This window comes from Syngnathus scovelli, chromosome 3 (assembly GCF_024217435.2).
Source record: "Syngnathus scovelli strain Florida chromosome 3, RoL_Ssco_1.2, whole genome shotgun sequence".
NCBI classification, from domain to species: domain Eukaryota; kingdom Metazoa; phylum Chordata; class Actinopteri; order Syngnathiformes; family Syngnathidae; genus Syngnathus; species Syngnathus scovelli.
The window spans coordinates 18,840,167-18,858,190 of NC_090849.1; the positions used below are offsets into that span (position 1 = coordinate 18,840,167).

General features: G+C 43.9%; 1 protein-coding gene across 2 annotated transcripts in view; it reads right to left on the bottom strand.

The window, feature by feature from the left end:
- Positions 1–178: 178 nt before the first annotated feature.
- The window catches only part of ptch1 (patched 1), a 39,901-nt gene continuing 22,055 nt past the window's right edge, over positions 179–18,024 (bottom strand). Inside the window, exons 13-24 of one of the 2 annotated variants that reach the window (XM_049763537.2) lie at positions 16,354–16,472; positions 15,155–15,755; positions 14,279–14,588; positions 13,488–13,630; positions 10,366–10,549; positions 8,670–8,950; positions 7,198–7,335; positions 6,978–7,120; positions 4,539–4,638; positions 4,107–4,451; positions 3,010–3,463; positions 179–2,925 (exon numbers count right to left, since the gene is read on the bottom strand). In XM_049763537.2, the coding sequence (XP_049619494.1) occupies positions 3,011–3,463; positions 4,107–4,451; positions 4,539–4,638; positions 6,978–7,120; positions 7,198–7,335; positions 8,670–8,950; positions 10,366–10,549; positions 13,488–13,630; positions 14,279–14,588; positions 15,155–15,755; positions 16,354–16,472 (2,817 nt within the window). In that variant the 3' untranslated portion in view covers positions 179–2,925; position 3,010. Of the gene's footprint in view, positions 2,926–3,009; positions 3,464–4,106; positions 4,452–4,538; positions 4,639–5,108; positions 5,146–6,977; positions 7,121–7,197; positions 7,336–8,669; positions 8,951–10,365; positions 10,550–13,487; positions 13,631–14,278; positions 14,589–15,154; positions 15,756–16,353; positions 16,473–18,024 lie in introns of those variants that run through there. The other variant, XR_011086629.1, reaches the window with a different exon arrangement.

Consider the following 18,024-nt stretch of genomic DNA (forward strand, 5'->3'; position numbering starts at 1 on the left):
TGTGAAATAATAACTTCTTGACTGTTCTGAAATTTGTCGCGTAAAATAAAATAAATTTATAAACAGGCATTCCTTTCCTACCACTATGTGTGGAAAGGTTTTTGAAAATATTTCAATACTGTGGCTAGAAAAATGTATATACATATGATAAAATTAAAATAAACCATCACACATGCAATCATTTTTGCAGTTTCTTTTTTATTATTAAAGTTAAACAGACACAAATAAGTTATATTTTTGATTTTATTAGTTAGAATTCTATCAGTGTTTGAACATGAATATTTGGCGAGCTAGTACAATGTTCTACTTGGATGGCCACGCACGTACGCACACATGTATGTATATACATGCGCACAAACAGCTGTGTAATACTGAAAGGGAGGTGATGACGTGTGCACCTTTCCCGTGGTATGGTACTGTATATCATTCCATATAAACTCTTTCAAATATACTTCTGTCAAAATAGCCTTGACCGCTACTATGTACACTACAAAAATAAATTTTCATATAAATAAATTATATGGCATACATTTATCTTTGTAACGGAACAACAGCATACATCCAAAATGGCAGTCTGAAACAATCACTTTTTTTCTCCATTTTTACTTAAAAAAAATTCTCTAAGAGCTATGATGAGACCTGTAGTGTAAAAATGTTATATCATCTTTTTCTTATCCTCCTATTTAACATTAGTAAGCACTTTATACAGATCAAAACAATAAACTGTATTGTTTTTTATCTCATAAAATTCCCTGCATTTGTTATCCACTGGCATCACAACAACAATGGCAAAAAACATCTTATATTACACAAAAATATAAATATAGCAATTGACTGTCAAGAACAAACAAACAAAACAAATTGAATAAAATAGTTGCCAGCTATGATTTTCTCCACTAATGCCAATATGACACGTAGAGAAAACAACAAATAATAATAATAGTAATAATAATAGTAATAATAATAATAAAACAACCTTGTTCATGCAAGCAGCTGACTGGACAGAGAACATAAAGAGGAGACATATTCACACACAGAGGGGTGCTTGGGCTGTACCATTTGGCATTGAAGGGGGTGAGCGGGATCCAATTAGCATCGTCAAGCTAACTCCAGTTAAGTGATATCAGAGGGTAATGATACATACACATGATGCTAACATCATGTGGAATTTAGCCATTAGCAGGCTAGCGGGCTAAATAGCTTATTGTTTGGCCTTAAAGGAAAAAGAAACCTACATGAGGAAAGTTGTTGCTACAAGTTGAAAAATAACTGATGGCCTGGTTGGGCCAACTTATACAGTATGCGGTGTGACTATTTAGCTTATCCGCTAGGGTAGAACCAAAGTGGGGTCAGTTAGTGCCCCTACTGGTTGTTTTGAACCCTGTTCCAGAACGTTCTGAGGTGGTTTAAGGAAATTGAAAAAAAACCTGTTTGTAGATTAAATGACAAGCTTCTACAGTACGGGTGGGGAATCATATGGCTCGTTGACCATATCAGAACATTTGATGCTACCCTTTTTCTAATTGTTAATTTTTTAATTGCTGAATAAGCATTTATAATATAAGTTCATAAAAAATGTAAACCATTTTGTGCACATATTTTTTTAATGAGCATGTTACCAAAACATCTATGACAATTTTTTTTTTTAAATTACGTTTCAGTGTGTACTTTTTTTATTTAAGTACAGTAATTGAACCAGTACTTCTACCAGTCTTTTTTTTAAAAAACAAGTGCCTGTATTTCTACTTATGTACACTGTAGTGTGACTACTTTTGCCACCTTGTAGGACTTTATAAAAACTTCAATGGTTCCCCACCCTTTTCTACAAGAAAAAACAAAAAACACTGGAAAGAGAAGCTGAATGCACAAACAGGTTCCAATGTAGAGGCAGTGATTTGAAAACAAACAAATTAACAAAAAACAGCTTCATAAAAAAAGTCTTCATATCTACTTGTCTTAAATAGCACGCATAGCGTGTGGAGTTAAAACAGTCATTGTTACAAAAACTACCACAGGTTTGTGATAAGAATTCAACATGCGTACCTTTGTACAACAATCATCATCCTCACACACACACACACACACGAACACACACATGTTGTACTAGCAAACAATGCTAATGATGTTTTCCCTCATATATGAAATGAACGTAAACTAAGATGCTTGCTAACAGACCTAACACACACATAAGGGGTGGAATCTCAGAATCACGATATGGCATTCTGTCAACGATGGCAAAATATGGTATTTTGTTAATGGTGCCAATAGTATCACAATATCAATAATATTAGGATAATTTCTTTTTCCACAATACCAATAGTATGATACCGTACTAAACCAATAATACATATTCGTAATACGGTATTTTTGCCAAAAATATTAATATCACAATACAAAATCTTGCCAACAATGTTAATTATAACACGATGCACATGATCGTATGATGATATTATATTTTTTACCATTTAGACTAATATTAATTATGGTAATAATTTGTTTGATATTTTTATGCATAGGTGATTTGCTTGGTTATCGTAGAAATGTATTAGGATATCATATCATGTCATATTACTTTGTGATGCCCACCATCAACAAATCATGTCTTCGTACACATTCCTAAATTTGCATAGTTCAAAAATGGGTTAACACACACGCACGACACACCATACAAATTGGCGGCCCCAGTCTGTTAACATGAGGACTTGCACAACTTTCTCCCTTAAAAAAAGATAGCTAATTGATTTGTTCCTATTTACATATGTATACATCTTTTTAAATATAGATAGAAATATTTTAAGACAAGAGATCATGGGATTACAGTAAAAATGAGCACCATGAGTTGAAGGGATTGGGACCATGGGCGAGCTGGGCCGGACCAGGTTATCTGCCTGTAGTCCATCTTTGGCCATGACACGCACACGCATACTGGAAGACAGAAAGTATTACTAAATATTATAATCGGAAATATTATTTTTAGGTTTTCTATTATCAAAATGTTTGGTGACATACCTCAGCTGGCCCTTCTGCCACTATTGTTGTCAGCTGCCTCAAACTCCAGATCCTGGAGCTCCATTGCCTCCACTGTGCTCCTTCTGGCACCCGTGTGGGGGTCCGCGGGCACGTGGGGGTCCTGGAAGGAAGATTGGGGCTCCTCCTGGCGGTAAGCGTCTGTCGCAGCGTACCCCGGGTAAGAGGAGCCAGGGGGGTGGACAGCGACGGTGACGGAGGCCGACGCCGTCACCGTGGTGATGGGCTGGCCATAAGGATTGGGGTGGTGTGGGGGGACGCGCCCCCGGTGGCCCGCAAAGTGTTCCCTGTGGCCATGGGCGCCGGCCTCGGTGGAGGTTTCAAAAGCGTCCGTGCGCGGGCGGCCTGGGGGCGGGGCCTGCCGGTGCTGCTGGGTCTTGGGGTCCCTGGCGCGCTGAGAAGCGCTGGGCCCTGGTCCTGCATTACAACCCTGAGACTGCAAGAAAAACATTGTCATGTCTTTTACTCATAGTATTAATTACAAGTTATTTAGAAGGTGCATATGGGCATTTTATATTTTAATGAATATTGGGAAAAACAACATAAATTTAAAAATAATCTGGTATATGCATGTATTTTACATTATTAGAAAATTAAAGGAAATTTCAAAAGCTAATTCTTTGTTGCGAATTCTCTTAAACAAGTATCAGCTTGTTTTTTTATTCGATCCAATATTTATAGGTATTATTTTAAAAAGTAATTTTGGAAAATAAGATATTTTTGTTGCATTTCTTGGACAAATATTTTTTAAACTTTTGTTTTTATTTTAAAACCTCTTCATATATTAGTAGATAATAGAAAGATGAGAAATATACAGCAATTATTATTAGTGATGATTTAAAAAAAACTAATGTTTTAAGCCAGATAAAGATGCTAGTTTTTTGTATATTTTTTATTTAACAATTGCTCTTTTATGTATTTTGAAAATAATTTTACATTATAGAAAATATAAAAGCTATATTTACTGTTAAATAAAATTATTTGTTTTGTTTTAGAACTCCCTTTTTAAATGACAATGAACAATTCATTGCAACAAAGATCAGTGAATGGACAAACGGAAACCCATCGTGTAGTCTTACCGAGGACACAATATAGGCTGTGGGATCGGGCTGCCTGGTCGAGCGCCTGTGCCCTGATCCCGCTCTCCTTTCCTCTTCTGTCCTGGGTATCCTGCCCCTGCTGGTGGGGAGGTGGTACTGCTGCTGTTGTTCCTGGGATCTAGCCTGTCCCCTGTTGTCGCTCGGCAGTTCCTGGTTGACTCCCGATGTACTGCTGTTGGAGCTGTACTCGGAATCAGACGAGTCCGAGGCTGCTGCCGAGGTGGCCGAGGCCGAGGCTGTAGGGCGGGGTCGGACGGAGAAGCGGACCACGTGGGGTGGCGACTCCGGGGTGGGTAACCTGCTGCGACCATCCACTGGAGACACCTAAAATAAATTGGTCAAATATATTGTTAAAGGCTGGTCCGATATACTTTGCGCCTGTATTTTCTCCTAGTTTGTTTAAATGCTTGCCTCAGGATAGGGCCCAAAGTAGGACAGTAAAACGGGAAGAAGGACCAGTCCGTTCAGAACTCCCAGAACAGTTAGGATGGCCAATACTGCAAAGAAATACCTGCAAGCACAACCCACACTAAAGTCAAGTTCCAAATTTAGAATTAACTAACAACACAGGGGAAATTTACAATAGCTTACAACATACAGTAGAGCAACTTTTTCTCAAACCTATGAATTTTTATTCTGAAATTAATGCATATACGTTTTTCATCATGTCGTTTCTATTTTAAATAGCATGTAGATAAAAGCATAATGTTGTTGCTAAGACTGCTCAGGAGCTTTACTTCATATTAACTTATAAGTTCTTCTGTACAACACACTTGTATGCGCTCATCTGAAACATGCCAGTTATAAAAAAATATGAATTGAAACAAAGCAGACACCGAATTAAAAAAAATAATAATAACCCACAAACCACAGACATTTAGACATGCCCGACCACTACCACCACATGAAAGCAAACTCACTTAACCCCCCTTACACATTGAGGCATGCACTTTGTGTATTTGGAGCAAAACAGAAATGTACCTGATGAGATTTTAAGTCCGGCTAAAAGAGGGTTAGTCTTTAAGATGCCACGGAGAGAAGAGAAAGAGGAAGCATAATTAGCCAGCGCGAGTTAATTCAAAGAGTGATGTATTGTGAGGGGGTAGGGGGCTGACTGGGTGTAAGGGCGCTCTCTCTTGAGTGTGTGTGTGTGTGTGTGGTGTGTGTAAGCAAAACATGGAGAAAACAAAGCAAGAAGGAATGTGAAGGGAGGAGGTGCGGGGTAAAAGAGGGGCGACGAGGGGGCCTCCTTCTCTTAAGAAAGTGAATGGAGTGAGGGGTATAGAATTTAGAAGCTACAACAATTTAGTGGAGAAGGAAGGAGGAGCTCCGTGTCCCTCTACCTCTTCACCCCCCCTGTCTTTTATTTCATTCCCTCGCTTTTCTCCACCTTCTTTCCTAGCTAAGCCACTGTGACATACCCGGGCCACTCCAAAATCTCCACCGTCTGCTTAAATCTCCAACGTATCAGGTAAGAAACACCCCTCTTACTCTCTCAAGCTGCCATCATTAGCTGGAAGTCTCTCTCAGAGGTACACTTCACTCACCTACAAACAGGACCCTAACAAAGCTGCCATTTTGTGACAATGCAAATAAAACATGCACATGAAAAGTGAATCTGAAATATGTGAGGAATTACTGTAATCCAAACTACAATTATGATTGTGCTCCACACCACGTGGGGTAAAGGCTACATCACCTTCAGGAGGCGCACACGTGCGCATACTCATGTCCGTGTGCGGCCTACATATCGGGGTCCAGTGCCCCCGACGAGCTGTTTGGAGTGAAAACATTCACAGGGTTGACGGGAGAAAGTCAGGGAAACACTCCCAGCAAGAAAATACGAGCAGGGGCCTTGTCTCGGAGCGCTGCTTTGTTTGCTCACTCAACAGCAGAACCTTCCAAACGGAGGCCCAGAAAGCAGAGCGCGCCGCTGGAGGTGAGGAGAGAAGTGTCCGTGGGGTCTACCGGTGTGTGTGCGTGCGTCCTAGCTGGAAGGCACGCCATCGTTGACCCTCATGATTAAGAGGTCAGAGAGCAGGTCGGAGGGAGGGATGGCGGCATTGGTGTGCGTGCACATGACTTAAGTTTGCATGTTCGGAGGTCACATGGAGCACAGTGCTGCCTTTTCTTAAAGGAGCAGGCTGGGCAAATTACACGGCCAGCCCGTGTTGCGGCTTCACGCAACCCGACGTGGATGTTAAATTACTCTCTGAGCTCACTGGAAACTTCTCATAATGCTCTTTGGCCGTGCGAACGTATAGAACGGCGTACCGACTTCGGCGTCAGTTAAGCCGCTGCCTTCGCAGACTCTCCACTTACTCGAGCAACCACCAACACAGAGCCCCCACAGTGTGTCGGCTTTAATTTCCACTTCTCCGGGCTTTCCACAGCTGCGCTCTTAGCCCCCCCACCCGGTGCCTCCACACCCTACGTTTATAAATGTCTAGCGAGGGTTGTTAAAATGAGCTGAAAGAGATTTCAAAAGCCAGCGAGGACTTTTCTGCTTTTCCAACAAAACCTCGCCGTCCCCTTTTCATTTTGCATGCCCCCCTTTTACTCTCTCCAGCGTTCCTTCTCGTGACCTTCAACTCTTTATCCGACAGGTATGGGAGACACAAAAGGTGTTCTTTGGGTAGCTGCAAGAAGAAAGGATTACAGGGGGAATGAGAAGGGGAGGAAGCCCTCATGCATGACCAGCATCTCAGGTAGATTCCAGGGCGGCATGCAGGTTGAGACATGGTCTCAGTGGTCTGCTGACGCCACGCAGACCCCGATAAAGCGTTCCCCGTAGGGGCGATCCTGTCAGCGTACAACCTTCCGTATCCATAAGTGTTGACGTGCGCTCACCTGACAATGAAATCGAACTCGGAGCCCGCGAGCATCAGAACGCCCAACAACGTTGAGAAGGCACCGTCGAGCACCGGCGCAAACATATGCTCCAGAGCCAGCACTGCCCGCTTGTGACGGTCCCCTATGGCTGTCAGGAAGGCCTTCAACACACACAAAAACATCTCTCACCCTCAAGCTCACATTGCTATGCACAAAAATGTAGACTGGAAGCGCGTACCAGGGCCACGTGGACGGTGAACTCCACTCCGATGCCCACCGAGGCGATGAGGATGACCACGGGGACGGCGCTCAGCTTGATTCCCATCAGCCCCATGAAGCCAAACAGTTCCACTGTCATGAGAGACAGAACCAGTACCTACAGGACACAGATGCCAGAGCAGGGGTGGTAAATAGAAGGACTTAAAAAGATTTGCTTCTACATCCAGTCTGTAGTGATCTGTTGCAGAGACAGATGCGTGTACAGTATGCTCTTACAGATGTGTACTACCAGCACATGTGTGAGAAATGTGTGTGTCTGTATGGAGGCCAGGGAGAAGAGAAGGACATGAGGCTGGACTAAATGCCATTATCAGCTGACAGGTGTCAGGTTACATGGGGCCCAAATCCTTTGAAGAAAGTGTGCAAGGGAGGGAACTCTGTGTGCCAGAATATACTACATACATAAATTTCCACGAGCAGGATTTTGGAGCGTACGATGCTTTTTGTTCATTGATGAGGAGTCCGCAGTCAAGTAAGTGAGATGGGTTTAAACGAAGCTTCATTTAGTGACGGTTGAATATGACACTCCTTCATAACCGGTCCTTTGATTTTGCTTGTAAAACTGGACGGATAAATATGAGGGCAGTTCCTCCCATCCCAGTCCAAGGACTCGGGTGGCCGAGGCGGCTGCCTGCCATAAAATACAGCTCACCGCCAGAGAGAAAAAACAGAGCTATATGTGCGTATGTGTGTGTGAATTATGTCGCGGTGTGTTTATGCGTTCAGCCACATACGTTCGCCTGCGTGTCTCCGTAGAAACACCGCCATGGACAGGAAAGAGGAGTCGGGTGGATTGGAAATAAAATCAAACTTTTTTTCTAGGTTTAAAAGTTGGGAGCGGGTTCATCTCCTTTCACTGTCTATTTAGTGTCCGGGAGTGTTAGTGTAGACTAAACAGCACAAGATAAACATTGGTGACTGGGCCTACAATAACACTCAGCAGTTGCGTCTTCCTTCCTTGCGCTTCTCTTGGAGATGCCCACTAGACCACACAGGGAAAAAAAGCCCAAAATATAGAGCGCAAGACAATCTGCCAACTAAACATTGCTCTCTGCACATTTGAAAAATTCATCATTATTTTGACGCTACCTCCTTGGTGGTTTTAGTAGTGTTCTTTTTTTAAACTGCACAACTTTCTTTTTTTTTTTTTTACATTTTAATAAAGGCCTATCATTATTTATGACACGGTGAGGCACCATTAAACTACAGCCACTTTAGTAGTGACAAAGTATATACAAATAAACAATTAATAAATATTTTTAAAATTTGTCATGATGGCATTTTTCACCATGGATTAGAGTGCTGCTTCGTATTTGTTTGGCGACAGTAGAAAATTAACTTATAACGATCTCGACTGCCTTAGAAGAGGATCTCTGGATGCCGCCCTTAATAATTCTCACCCAGCATGTATTGAGTGTGCGCTGTACTCACAATGACACCGGCGGTCCACGGGTTGAGCAGGAACAGGGCGCACACCAGGAAGGTGCAGGCGAGCACCACGCTGATGGAGAGCAGGAGCCAGTGGCGAAGACTGACGTACTGCTCCCAGAAGAGGAAGGGATAGCCGTTGGGGTAGGAGGGCAGGCCTTGGCGACTGTAGTTGCTGCAGATGGCCCGCACGCTCTCGATGGCCTCCACAAACTGCGGCGTCTCCCGGAGCCCATTGAGGTAGAAGGGGAACTGTGCGTATTCGATAGGCTCGGCCGCCGGGACTAAAGAATGAAAAACGGCGTTAAACAATTTCTGTAGAATTGCTCAGACGCTAATATGATAACATTTAGTGTAGAATATTGGTTTTCACACAATTCAGTTTTTAATTTGGTTTTCCCCCCATTTCAATGGTCGACAAAAAACGTGGGTCTCAGCCATTTGTTTCCCGCAAGGCGTATTTCAAGTTTTATGAAGAAGTCAAGGCAATAAACATTCCCGGTCTGCATGGCAACATCAGCATAGCATATCCTGTCAAAGATCAGAACCCCAAGAAAAAAAAACCATGCAGATTTTGGCCACATGGCGGCTTACTTAGCAGTGGCACTCAATAAACAAGCATAAAATAGTTTCAGCACGACCACTAAATAAGCAACCTTGGGGCCAAAGAAAGTGTGGTGAACCTTATATAATACTGCTGTGCTTTTATTTTGAAGGACTGTTTGTACATGTGCTGCTGAGTAGACTGGTCGGCTGCTATAATTATTATATATGTAATGTATTTGTTGTTAATATTTTGGAGTATCTGGAAAGGATATATTAGATTTACATTTGTCTATGTGAGAAATATTGCTTTGGTTTTTGTACAGTTCAGTTTTAGGCAGACATTCTGGAACAAATTAATCTGAAAACTGTAGATGTCTTGAACGAGTGGGAAAATTCAAAGTAGGAAGGCTTTGCGTTAGTCAACAAAAGTAAAAAGACGAGTCAAAGATAAATTAGCAACATATTCTTTTGAATTTGCAAATTTTGTCCTGTCACGCGCAATACTGAAACATGTTAGAATTTGGGGAACGTCGCCAATACTTTCCAAAATTTCACAAATAAGATGACTATTTTGAAGTTGGAATGTTTTTTTAGCATTCATGCATTCATAGTAGTGATATGTTTTACTAATTTTGGATTATTCTTGGATAAACCACCAATACCAAGCTGTGGAGCAGCTTTAACTGTGTGTGTGTGCGCACGTGTGTGTGTGGTGGGGGTGGATGGAACAGTGTGAAACAGAGCTTCATTGAGTCCTAGCCAGCTAGTTTGTGGGCCAGCCGGCCTAATGAGGGCCTATCAGTTCCAGACATGGCCGAGTGTCAGCGCTAACGTTGAACCGCTGTAATTACAAATGTCACAATCAGTGCCATTACCGCACACTAATTGAAGTGCTACGAAACATCATAAAAATACATAATGCATAATCTTGTGTAGCGCTCCTCTGTGTGTCTGTAGGGCTATTTTTATTGTACTGAGCCATCCTGTTTTATCTTCAATTACTTTGCTAGCCAAAACAGCAGCACCTGCAATATCCAGATGAGTTTGCAGGTATGTGTGGAATCACACACTGGTTTAAGACTAAGAATTAAGACTGAGAATGTTGTGTGGGCAAAGTTCTAATATTTTGTGACAATGAGGCACGTTTACTTACTGCTGAGGCGCGTCTCGGGCATGGAGTCGGTGCGGTCGTGCAGCCACTCGGGAGGATGCGGGCGGATATTGGCCTGCGAGGCGGCATAAGCCACCGGATCGTTGCTGACCCAGGCCGTCAGGTAGATGTAGAAGGCTCCGGGGTTGATGATCCCGTCGGCGTCCACAAGCCTGTGACGTGTCAGCTGGCAAAACAGACAGAGCAATTGAGCCCCGTGTTCTAAATCTTTTGACAGACTTACAATTCTGTGTTGTTTTATTGGAAATCCTAGTGTAACATGGACATGAGAAAATATTGAAGCAAGAAGACGTGCTGAATTGAAAACAGTGTGACCACAGAAATGCATATTTAAGCACATGAGTGAGGGCAAGAGGACGAGTGAAGCTCTCAAAATAAAATTCAAATATTAGTTCATCTATCTTTCCAACCGATGGATGGGGGAGACGCCTAAGGGGTTTCATTTTTGAAAATTCCCGACATGCTCACCTCTTCCCAGAATTATCTTGCCACATTAAATCCTGGAAATACCCCACTTTGGAGAGGGACATTTATTCTTTCAACCGTGAAAGAGGTGAGGCCTTTATTTCTATGCAATGCGTTTTGAGGATCATATTGAACAATGTTACCAGCATACAGTAATACAATTTACCTTGGAATTTTAGAACAAAATAAAATGCAGCATTATGGCAAAAAGTCAAAAGGAACAGCTCTGAGAATCAGAAAGACAGATAATCATTTATGTACAACTAATAGTGTATCTTTGTTCATTTATCAATGCAATGAACAGGTAGTTGACTGAAATGCTCTTCCACTAGATGGCAGAACATCCAATAACCAACTCATCTACCTGTTGCCGTAATGGCTTTGTGTTCAACTAAACATGCCCAGATTTCACGTCAATAAAAGTTGCAAAACACTGGCTAACTGAAACATTGATAAATAACGCAAGAGCATGGAACTTCATTGCAATTATTACCCGTGTTTCTCCTGATAGCAAAGAAGAGGTGCCTATCGGAGAGTTTTTACTAGCCCTAAGTCAAGTCTACGACTTCTATAAAATACGACAGACTTTTTTTTCCTTACAAAAAGATTCCGTTGTATTTAGTCAAGAGTAAAGTAGAGGCTCTTGTTTCTGGCCTCCCATGTGGAGGCAAATGAGTGTAACCTTGCATTGGGAGTTAGAAGCTTTACTATACATTGCGCTGCCACTCTCCCTCTACTCAGCCGTAAATTCCTCCTTCAAGGGAGGAAGGGAAAGGTTGGGGGGGTTAGCTGTACTAATGGGCTTAGGTAGATGTTCTTTTTCTTTTTTTTTTGTGAAGTAAAAAAAAAAAAAATTGCTTGAGTTAGCGTAACAATAAAAAAAATTGGCTGGAGTCCCTGAGCCCGTCTGTGTGTAGTTAACCTGGTTGTTAACACTGAAGGAAATGCCACCCAGCAAATGGAGGAGAGCAATAAAAATAACACGACATCTGTACAAATGTTGCTTGTGCTTGCTTCTCCTGACCCCCTACACACAATGCCTGGCGCTGTGGACAAACGTAGCTCCAGAGAGAAGGCACAACAGAGCACACCGAGCAGCGTGAAAAGGAACCATGTGCTTCGACTTCTCTGGTTGAAAGGGGATGCGGTAGCGGTACGTGAGGAGAGGGGAAAGGGCGGAGGATTCCGGAGCGTTTTGGTGAAGCTGAACAACAGGAAATGCAACGACCTTAAGTTGTTAAGGATGCAGGAACTGATGTAAGAGGGATGTAGTGTACTGCACATGAACATGAGAAAATAAAAAAAATTGCACCATTTAATTGATTACTTTGCATGTTACCAAATCACAATTAAAGAAGTCTTGTGTGCGTCCTTCTTGTTGAGCAGAGTTGGGATGCTAACAAAGAGCAATTGATGGAGACAAAATTTTCCTGGATTTACTTTTCGGTTAGGAGACTTTTATTTAATCTCAGAGGATATAAGAGCCCCTGCCAAAAAGTGGAGAAGGTGTAGTTAAGACAGAACTTGAGGGTAAGCTAATGCTAGCATGTGTATTTTTTATCGTTTTTGTCCAATTTCAATGAGCAGCAGTGGTTTAATTCTTCCATATGGTATTAACATCTCCTTTTATGGGCCATTGACAGAGGTTCGCATTTCGGTCTTGCCGAAGAGGAGGCATGATGTTAATCCCACTCTGTGAGGCTATCCGGACCTCCCGTTGAGAACTTTGCCGGTGTCATTTCCTCTCCAGTTCCGCACTGGATGTAAGCTTATTTGAGTGGAGGTATTAACTCAGCAGCATCTCAGACGCTCATCACCAACGATGATGAAGCCTCTTTAGAAAAGCCACAAACATCTTATCAGTTCAAGGGCTACAAACACGGACGGGAATGGCGTTAAACTTGCCCAATCACTGATCCCAAATTACACCAATGAAAACATGACTGGATATTATTTTTGCTTTAAAAGAATGCATGTGGATTTTTGTTACAAACAAATGTCATGAAGACAATAAATGTATTTTTAGTCCTGGAGGCAGCAGTTCATATCACCAAACATTAAAGTACAACCTAAAGTTTCAAACTGAGCAGGTTGCATGAACCCGTTGGGAACCTCAAGTGTTCAGGAATCGAAATATTGTTTCCCATTAAAATGCATAGAAATGCTAAAAACCCAGCAAAAAAGTCGATTTTCGATAATATGCCCCCTTTAAAAGAAACGGCCCTGAACTGTAGAATGCACGTTAATGCGATCGCTTGGATGAGATCTGGTCGTAGTTTCACGCAACAGCTTCTTTGTGCTAGGCTTCGGAATCCCAGACAAAGTGTTAAGCTGACAGGCCGCATGCTACGAGGAGACATCCCGCTGTCGGAATCCCTCACGCACATTCATCCATCACACGCTAACGCACGGCAAGAGTTAATAGGTTTTTCAGAAGGCGGGCCGAGGGTCCCAGTGAGAGCTTTAAATTCCTGAGCTCGGTAAAGTCATCACAAAGCGCGAGACGATGAGGGAAGACAGACAAGGAGGGGGGAGAAGGAGGGGGGGTGCGAGTTTGCAAGGTGGGCGTCGTTCGGCTTGGCCCAATCAAACGGCCGCTTCACAGGCAGACCGAGTCTCGTATGACAGCTGAAGCTTACCAGGTTTTGGTTGATGGGCTTGTCTCTGCGTCCGGTCTGCACCAGAAGCTTGTACGCCAAGACGCCGTCGTCAGAGCCGTTCTTGTAGTTGTTGGGAGTGATGCGGCCGGCCTCCCAGTCCTTGTCGAATGCCTGCTGCAAACCTGCGAGATCACACACGAGCACAACTCAACACCGGAAACTTCAACTGTATCCTTGACTAACAAGATTGGCTGATTTAATATGATAACTGGCCCCGAACCACCTTGGAAAAAGCTGAAAATGTTATGTTTTTTATTCATAGAGACCATTAGGGGGAAATATTAAGAACATGTGTCCCTTTCTCTTCATCCATATGTGCCTGCGCCGCGCTCTCCCAACGCTCACACCGAGGGCCGACTGCGGGAGATGTTGTTTTGGGTCTCGTTCCTCGGGCCTGTCTGGCTCCAATTTGTCCCGCCATTGCACACATCAATATCGCGCACACAAGCTCTCTCTGTGTGGTTTACACACACATGCACATACACACTGCGTGCGCACAATCTCCACAGGACAAAGTCAGCCAGTCCACGTCCCTATTGTACGTGACTTAACAGAATTTATACAATTGCTTTCTTTGGCTGTCACAAACACTGTCACGAGACGTTTTGCATGAGTAAACCTCATTAAACCTCAGTTCAGCGAGAATTAGAAGATTAACTGTAGCTTTTTCTTTTGTCCAACTTTACCGGATTTACTGACTGTGTCGCAGATGGGTGAAGAAAATTGGACTCCTGTTGTTCTAATCTCATTTCATGTAATATCAACAGTACCTTTCAGCCAGTCCCTGAAGTAGTCCAGCCACATGGGGGGCAGCTGTCCATTATCCTCCTTCAGCACGTAGCGGACGGTGCGGAACCTGCGGTGCAGCTGGTGCAGGAGCGGCTGTTTGTGAGCATAGTCGGCCCTCTGCGTCACCACGTACATGTTGTAGAAGGAGAAGAACTTGAACTGGGCGCCGATGAAGTCATACTCGCTGGTCTCCCGCGGCACAATGTCGGTCAGCTCCAGGCCGTCCCGCACCTGGGTGGTGCCGTACAGGCTGACCCCCAGGAGGCAGAGGAAGAGCACGATCACCACCACCTGCAAGAGCAACGGCCGGTTAACTAGGAAAAGTGAAAGAAAATCCAAGTACTTCGAGGAAGGAAAGCGGAACACGCGCCACGGCATATTTTCGAAAGCAAAGCGCTTGCACCCTGAGTAACAGTCACTTGCGGTTACATCTCCTTCTAAAAGGGGTTTGTATAATCTTGTATACAAAGCCTGTGATCATCTGACCATGTGTTGCCAGATTTGGCTAATAGTCGTGGATCAAAGAGCGCAGATGGAATAAACTGGAATGTTCCTTTTAGCCGTTTGGCAGCAGGGAGAGGATTGCGCATGAAATAATTTGCTAAAGTGGAGAAATATTTGACAGCACGATAAAAAGACAAAGAAAAGATTCTGTAATGATGTCAAGTACAGGCCACCAGATGATTTGAGTTGTGCGAGTGTTTTGAGAGGGCCGGCCACCCACTAGACTGAGGTCAGACTGTGTGTGATTCAGATAGGACATGACTCCAGATTTCCTCCTACTCTGTCATGAGCTCTGGTGACTAACGCTCCTCGTTCAAACTCCCACACGCTCACACAGAAGCCACTCTGCTCACCTTGGTGGTGGACTGCAGCAGAAAGGGAGCGTAGTGCCGCTCAGCAAAAGAAGCCAGTGTCCAGCGGGTGCAGGGGGGGTCCATGCACCTCGGGCCATGGGAGGCCTCCCCAAACTGGGAGATCAAGTCACGTGTGGAGTTGTTATTCTCTGGAATCTGGCTTCCCTCAGGGGAATCTGGCTGAGGGACTGCCCCCGGAGCAGCAGCCGGGGCCCCGGGGTGACGATACCGAGCTGTCCGGTGACTCCGCCTCCCGCTGTTGTTATTGTTATTGTTGTAATAGTCACTGCGAGGGTTGCTGCGGCCGGGAGGCGGGTTGATGGGCTGCACGGAGATCTCGGACCGGGGCTCGGCTGTGGTGTAGAAAGCCTGCGTGCGGGGGTCGTACTCGGTCCGGAGCTGAACGGTGGACTGCATGGTGATCTGGGTCTGCTGGGCAAAGCTGTGACTGCTGTAGGACGGCGGCGGGCTGTAGCTGGGCGGAGGCGTGTGGTATGAGGGGAGCGCCGTGCGGTAGGATGGCGGAGGGCTGTAGCGACTCCCGTCTGATCCATCCAGGTACGCCTGAGGCTCCATCTGGATCACACGGTTGGCACAAGGGCTGCAAAGACAGACACGTTAGAACTCAACAAACGAGACCCTGTAAAAGCTGGCATTTTTATGCCTTGTTTTCTCCATGGTGTTGTTTGGTTTAAACAGCACAAACATGGAATGGGGGCGTGAAGTTGACAGTATAAGTAGCAATTTTCCAATATTGAAGCAACAATTTCAAGTGTCTCTCAAAAGTGTTTGGCAAAACAAACAAATTGGACCAACTTTCCAGAATAGCTTGGGTTCAACCTGGGAGGTGCCGTTGTATTTGTTCTTTTCGGTACCGCTCTTGAATTGGCTCTCATTCACTTATGCAGGTGTACCGAATGTTGTGTTTTCAGAAAAATGAGGAGCTGAGCCAACGAGGATTTGACTTTGTGTGTGCGTGTGTTTAGACTATGCACATCTGTGCGAGTACAGCGCCAAAAAGCATGCCCAGACTGGCAGCGAACTGGCGAGGCTTTCACAACAAAGGCCAAGGCAGACAACCAACAAATAAAACAAACCATCAGACAGTACTAGACAACTTGAGAAGTCATTAGGGTAAAAAGGCTGCGTGGGTCAGACATAGTCACTGTCAGAAACTAGTTTGTGTGTGCAATCCAAACCTGTGAAAGCAGCAGAAAATGTCGAAGCGTCTGTCTTCTCGTCGGTAGAGGTCCATGCTGAGGATGGCGGGGAAAATGAGCAGGACCATGGCAAAGTTAAACACCACCACCACTGCAGCCTGCCGGGAACACACAAAACTTTCTTAGCCTTCCTGAAAAGTCACTTTAACAGAAGAAAGAAAATAGGGATTAGGGAATGTTTGCAGCTGACTTAGTACATGTTTGGGTTACCATTTTAATTGTTTATGAGGGAAAGTATTGTTACATTTTTGGCTACCTTAGTTTCATGAGATGTCGTAGACATATTAAAAATAGCTCTCACTGAAAACTATGACCACAATAGACACAAGAATATCTTTGGCCACATCACTTTTGCTGCTACAATATACTAAAACTATAATAGGATTACTCTATTATTACATATATTTTTATAGTATTGTTTTTCTATTATTAATTACCCTCATTAATTATGATAGCTAGAAATCCCAAATCAATAGAACAGGACTAATAATCAATACATCTGGTGTGTTATGAAATCAATGTATATGTACTTATAAAATAAATATCCCAATCACAACTAAACTTTTTGGTTTTGAACAGTTTAAAAAAAATCAAAATAGTACATTTACAACATATTAGGAATGAAGACGTTTTTAATTTATGATAAGAATAAGCCTATGTCAAGGGGAACATATTGCTATGAAAAATGAAATCCAAGTAGGTGCAGGATTGCGGTTGACTTTGTGAAGTCGGTGGACTGAGCGCAGGAGGATCATGATAATGATGGGGAGAAGTTGAAATGGGCTGGGGCGCTGCCCGGCGCGTAATCTGGGACTTGCTCGGCTGCCAGACCGCTACACACAAAACACACCCGATAGGCACATAGTCTTGTGCGAGACCACCCAAGGAGTCAAGAGGCCTGAGATGAGGTGCAGACAACTCTTACACACCAAAATATGCACTACAAAAACAGCAACACAAAAAAATGCTTCTCCACACACAGACTCACAAACATCTGTGCCCGCCCCCTCATTCCTCTGCTCACTATGCAGTCAGGAGTAATGTGAGAGACAACAAGAGACAGCGTGCAAAAACAATTCATTCTCAATTGGCCCACTAATGTCCAGACTGATCCCCTATGACTCCAAACACACACACACACACACACACAAGTTGACCGCTCGCTGACCTCCGAGTGGGAAGATTTACCATCACATCTGTCTTCCACACATGAAACGTGTGTGTTCCACTGTGCGTCTTTGTGCCGTTATCTGTACACAATTGCCTGCCCTTTACTGACACGAGGAGGGACGCTAATGAAGACAGGAAGCAGGAAGTGCTTCTTGCTGCAGGAGATACACGCTCCCTGGACAAAAATATTGGGACATGTGGAACATGGATTCGCCCTATCGGGGAGTTTTTCCAGATGTCAAAGTGTGTCTGTGGGGAATTTCTGTCCATTCATCCTGACCGTGTGCTATATAAGAGTGCCTGAAAAGTGTCAAAAGCGAGCAGAGCCATGTCGATCCCGCGGGAGGGGAAAGAGTGCAAGAGCGCTATGATTGGTCGCTGCACAGGCAGAGGAAGCGTACATAAGAATGGATGCTATGTGCATTAGGCATGTGCTGCTAAATGCAAGTGTGAGCTTACAATGAAGCAGCCTGTGTGCGA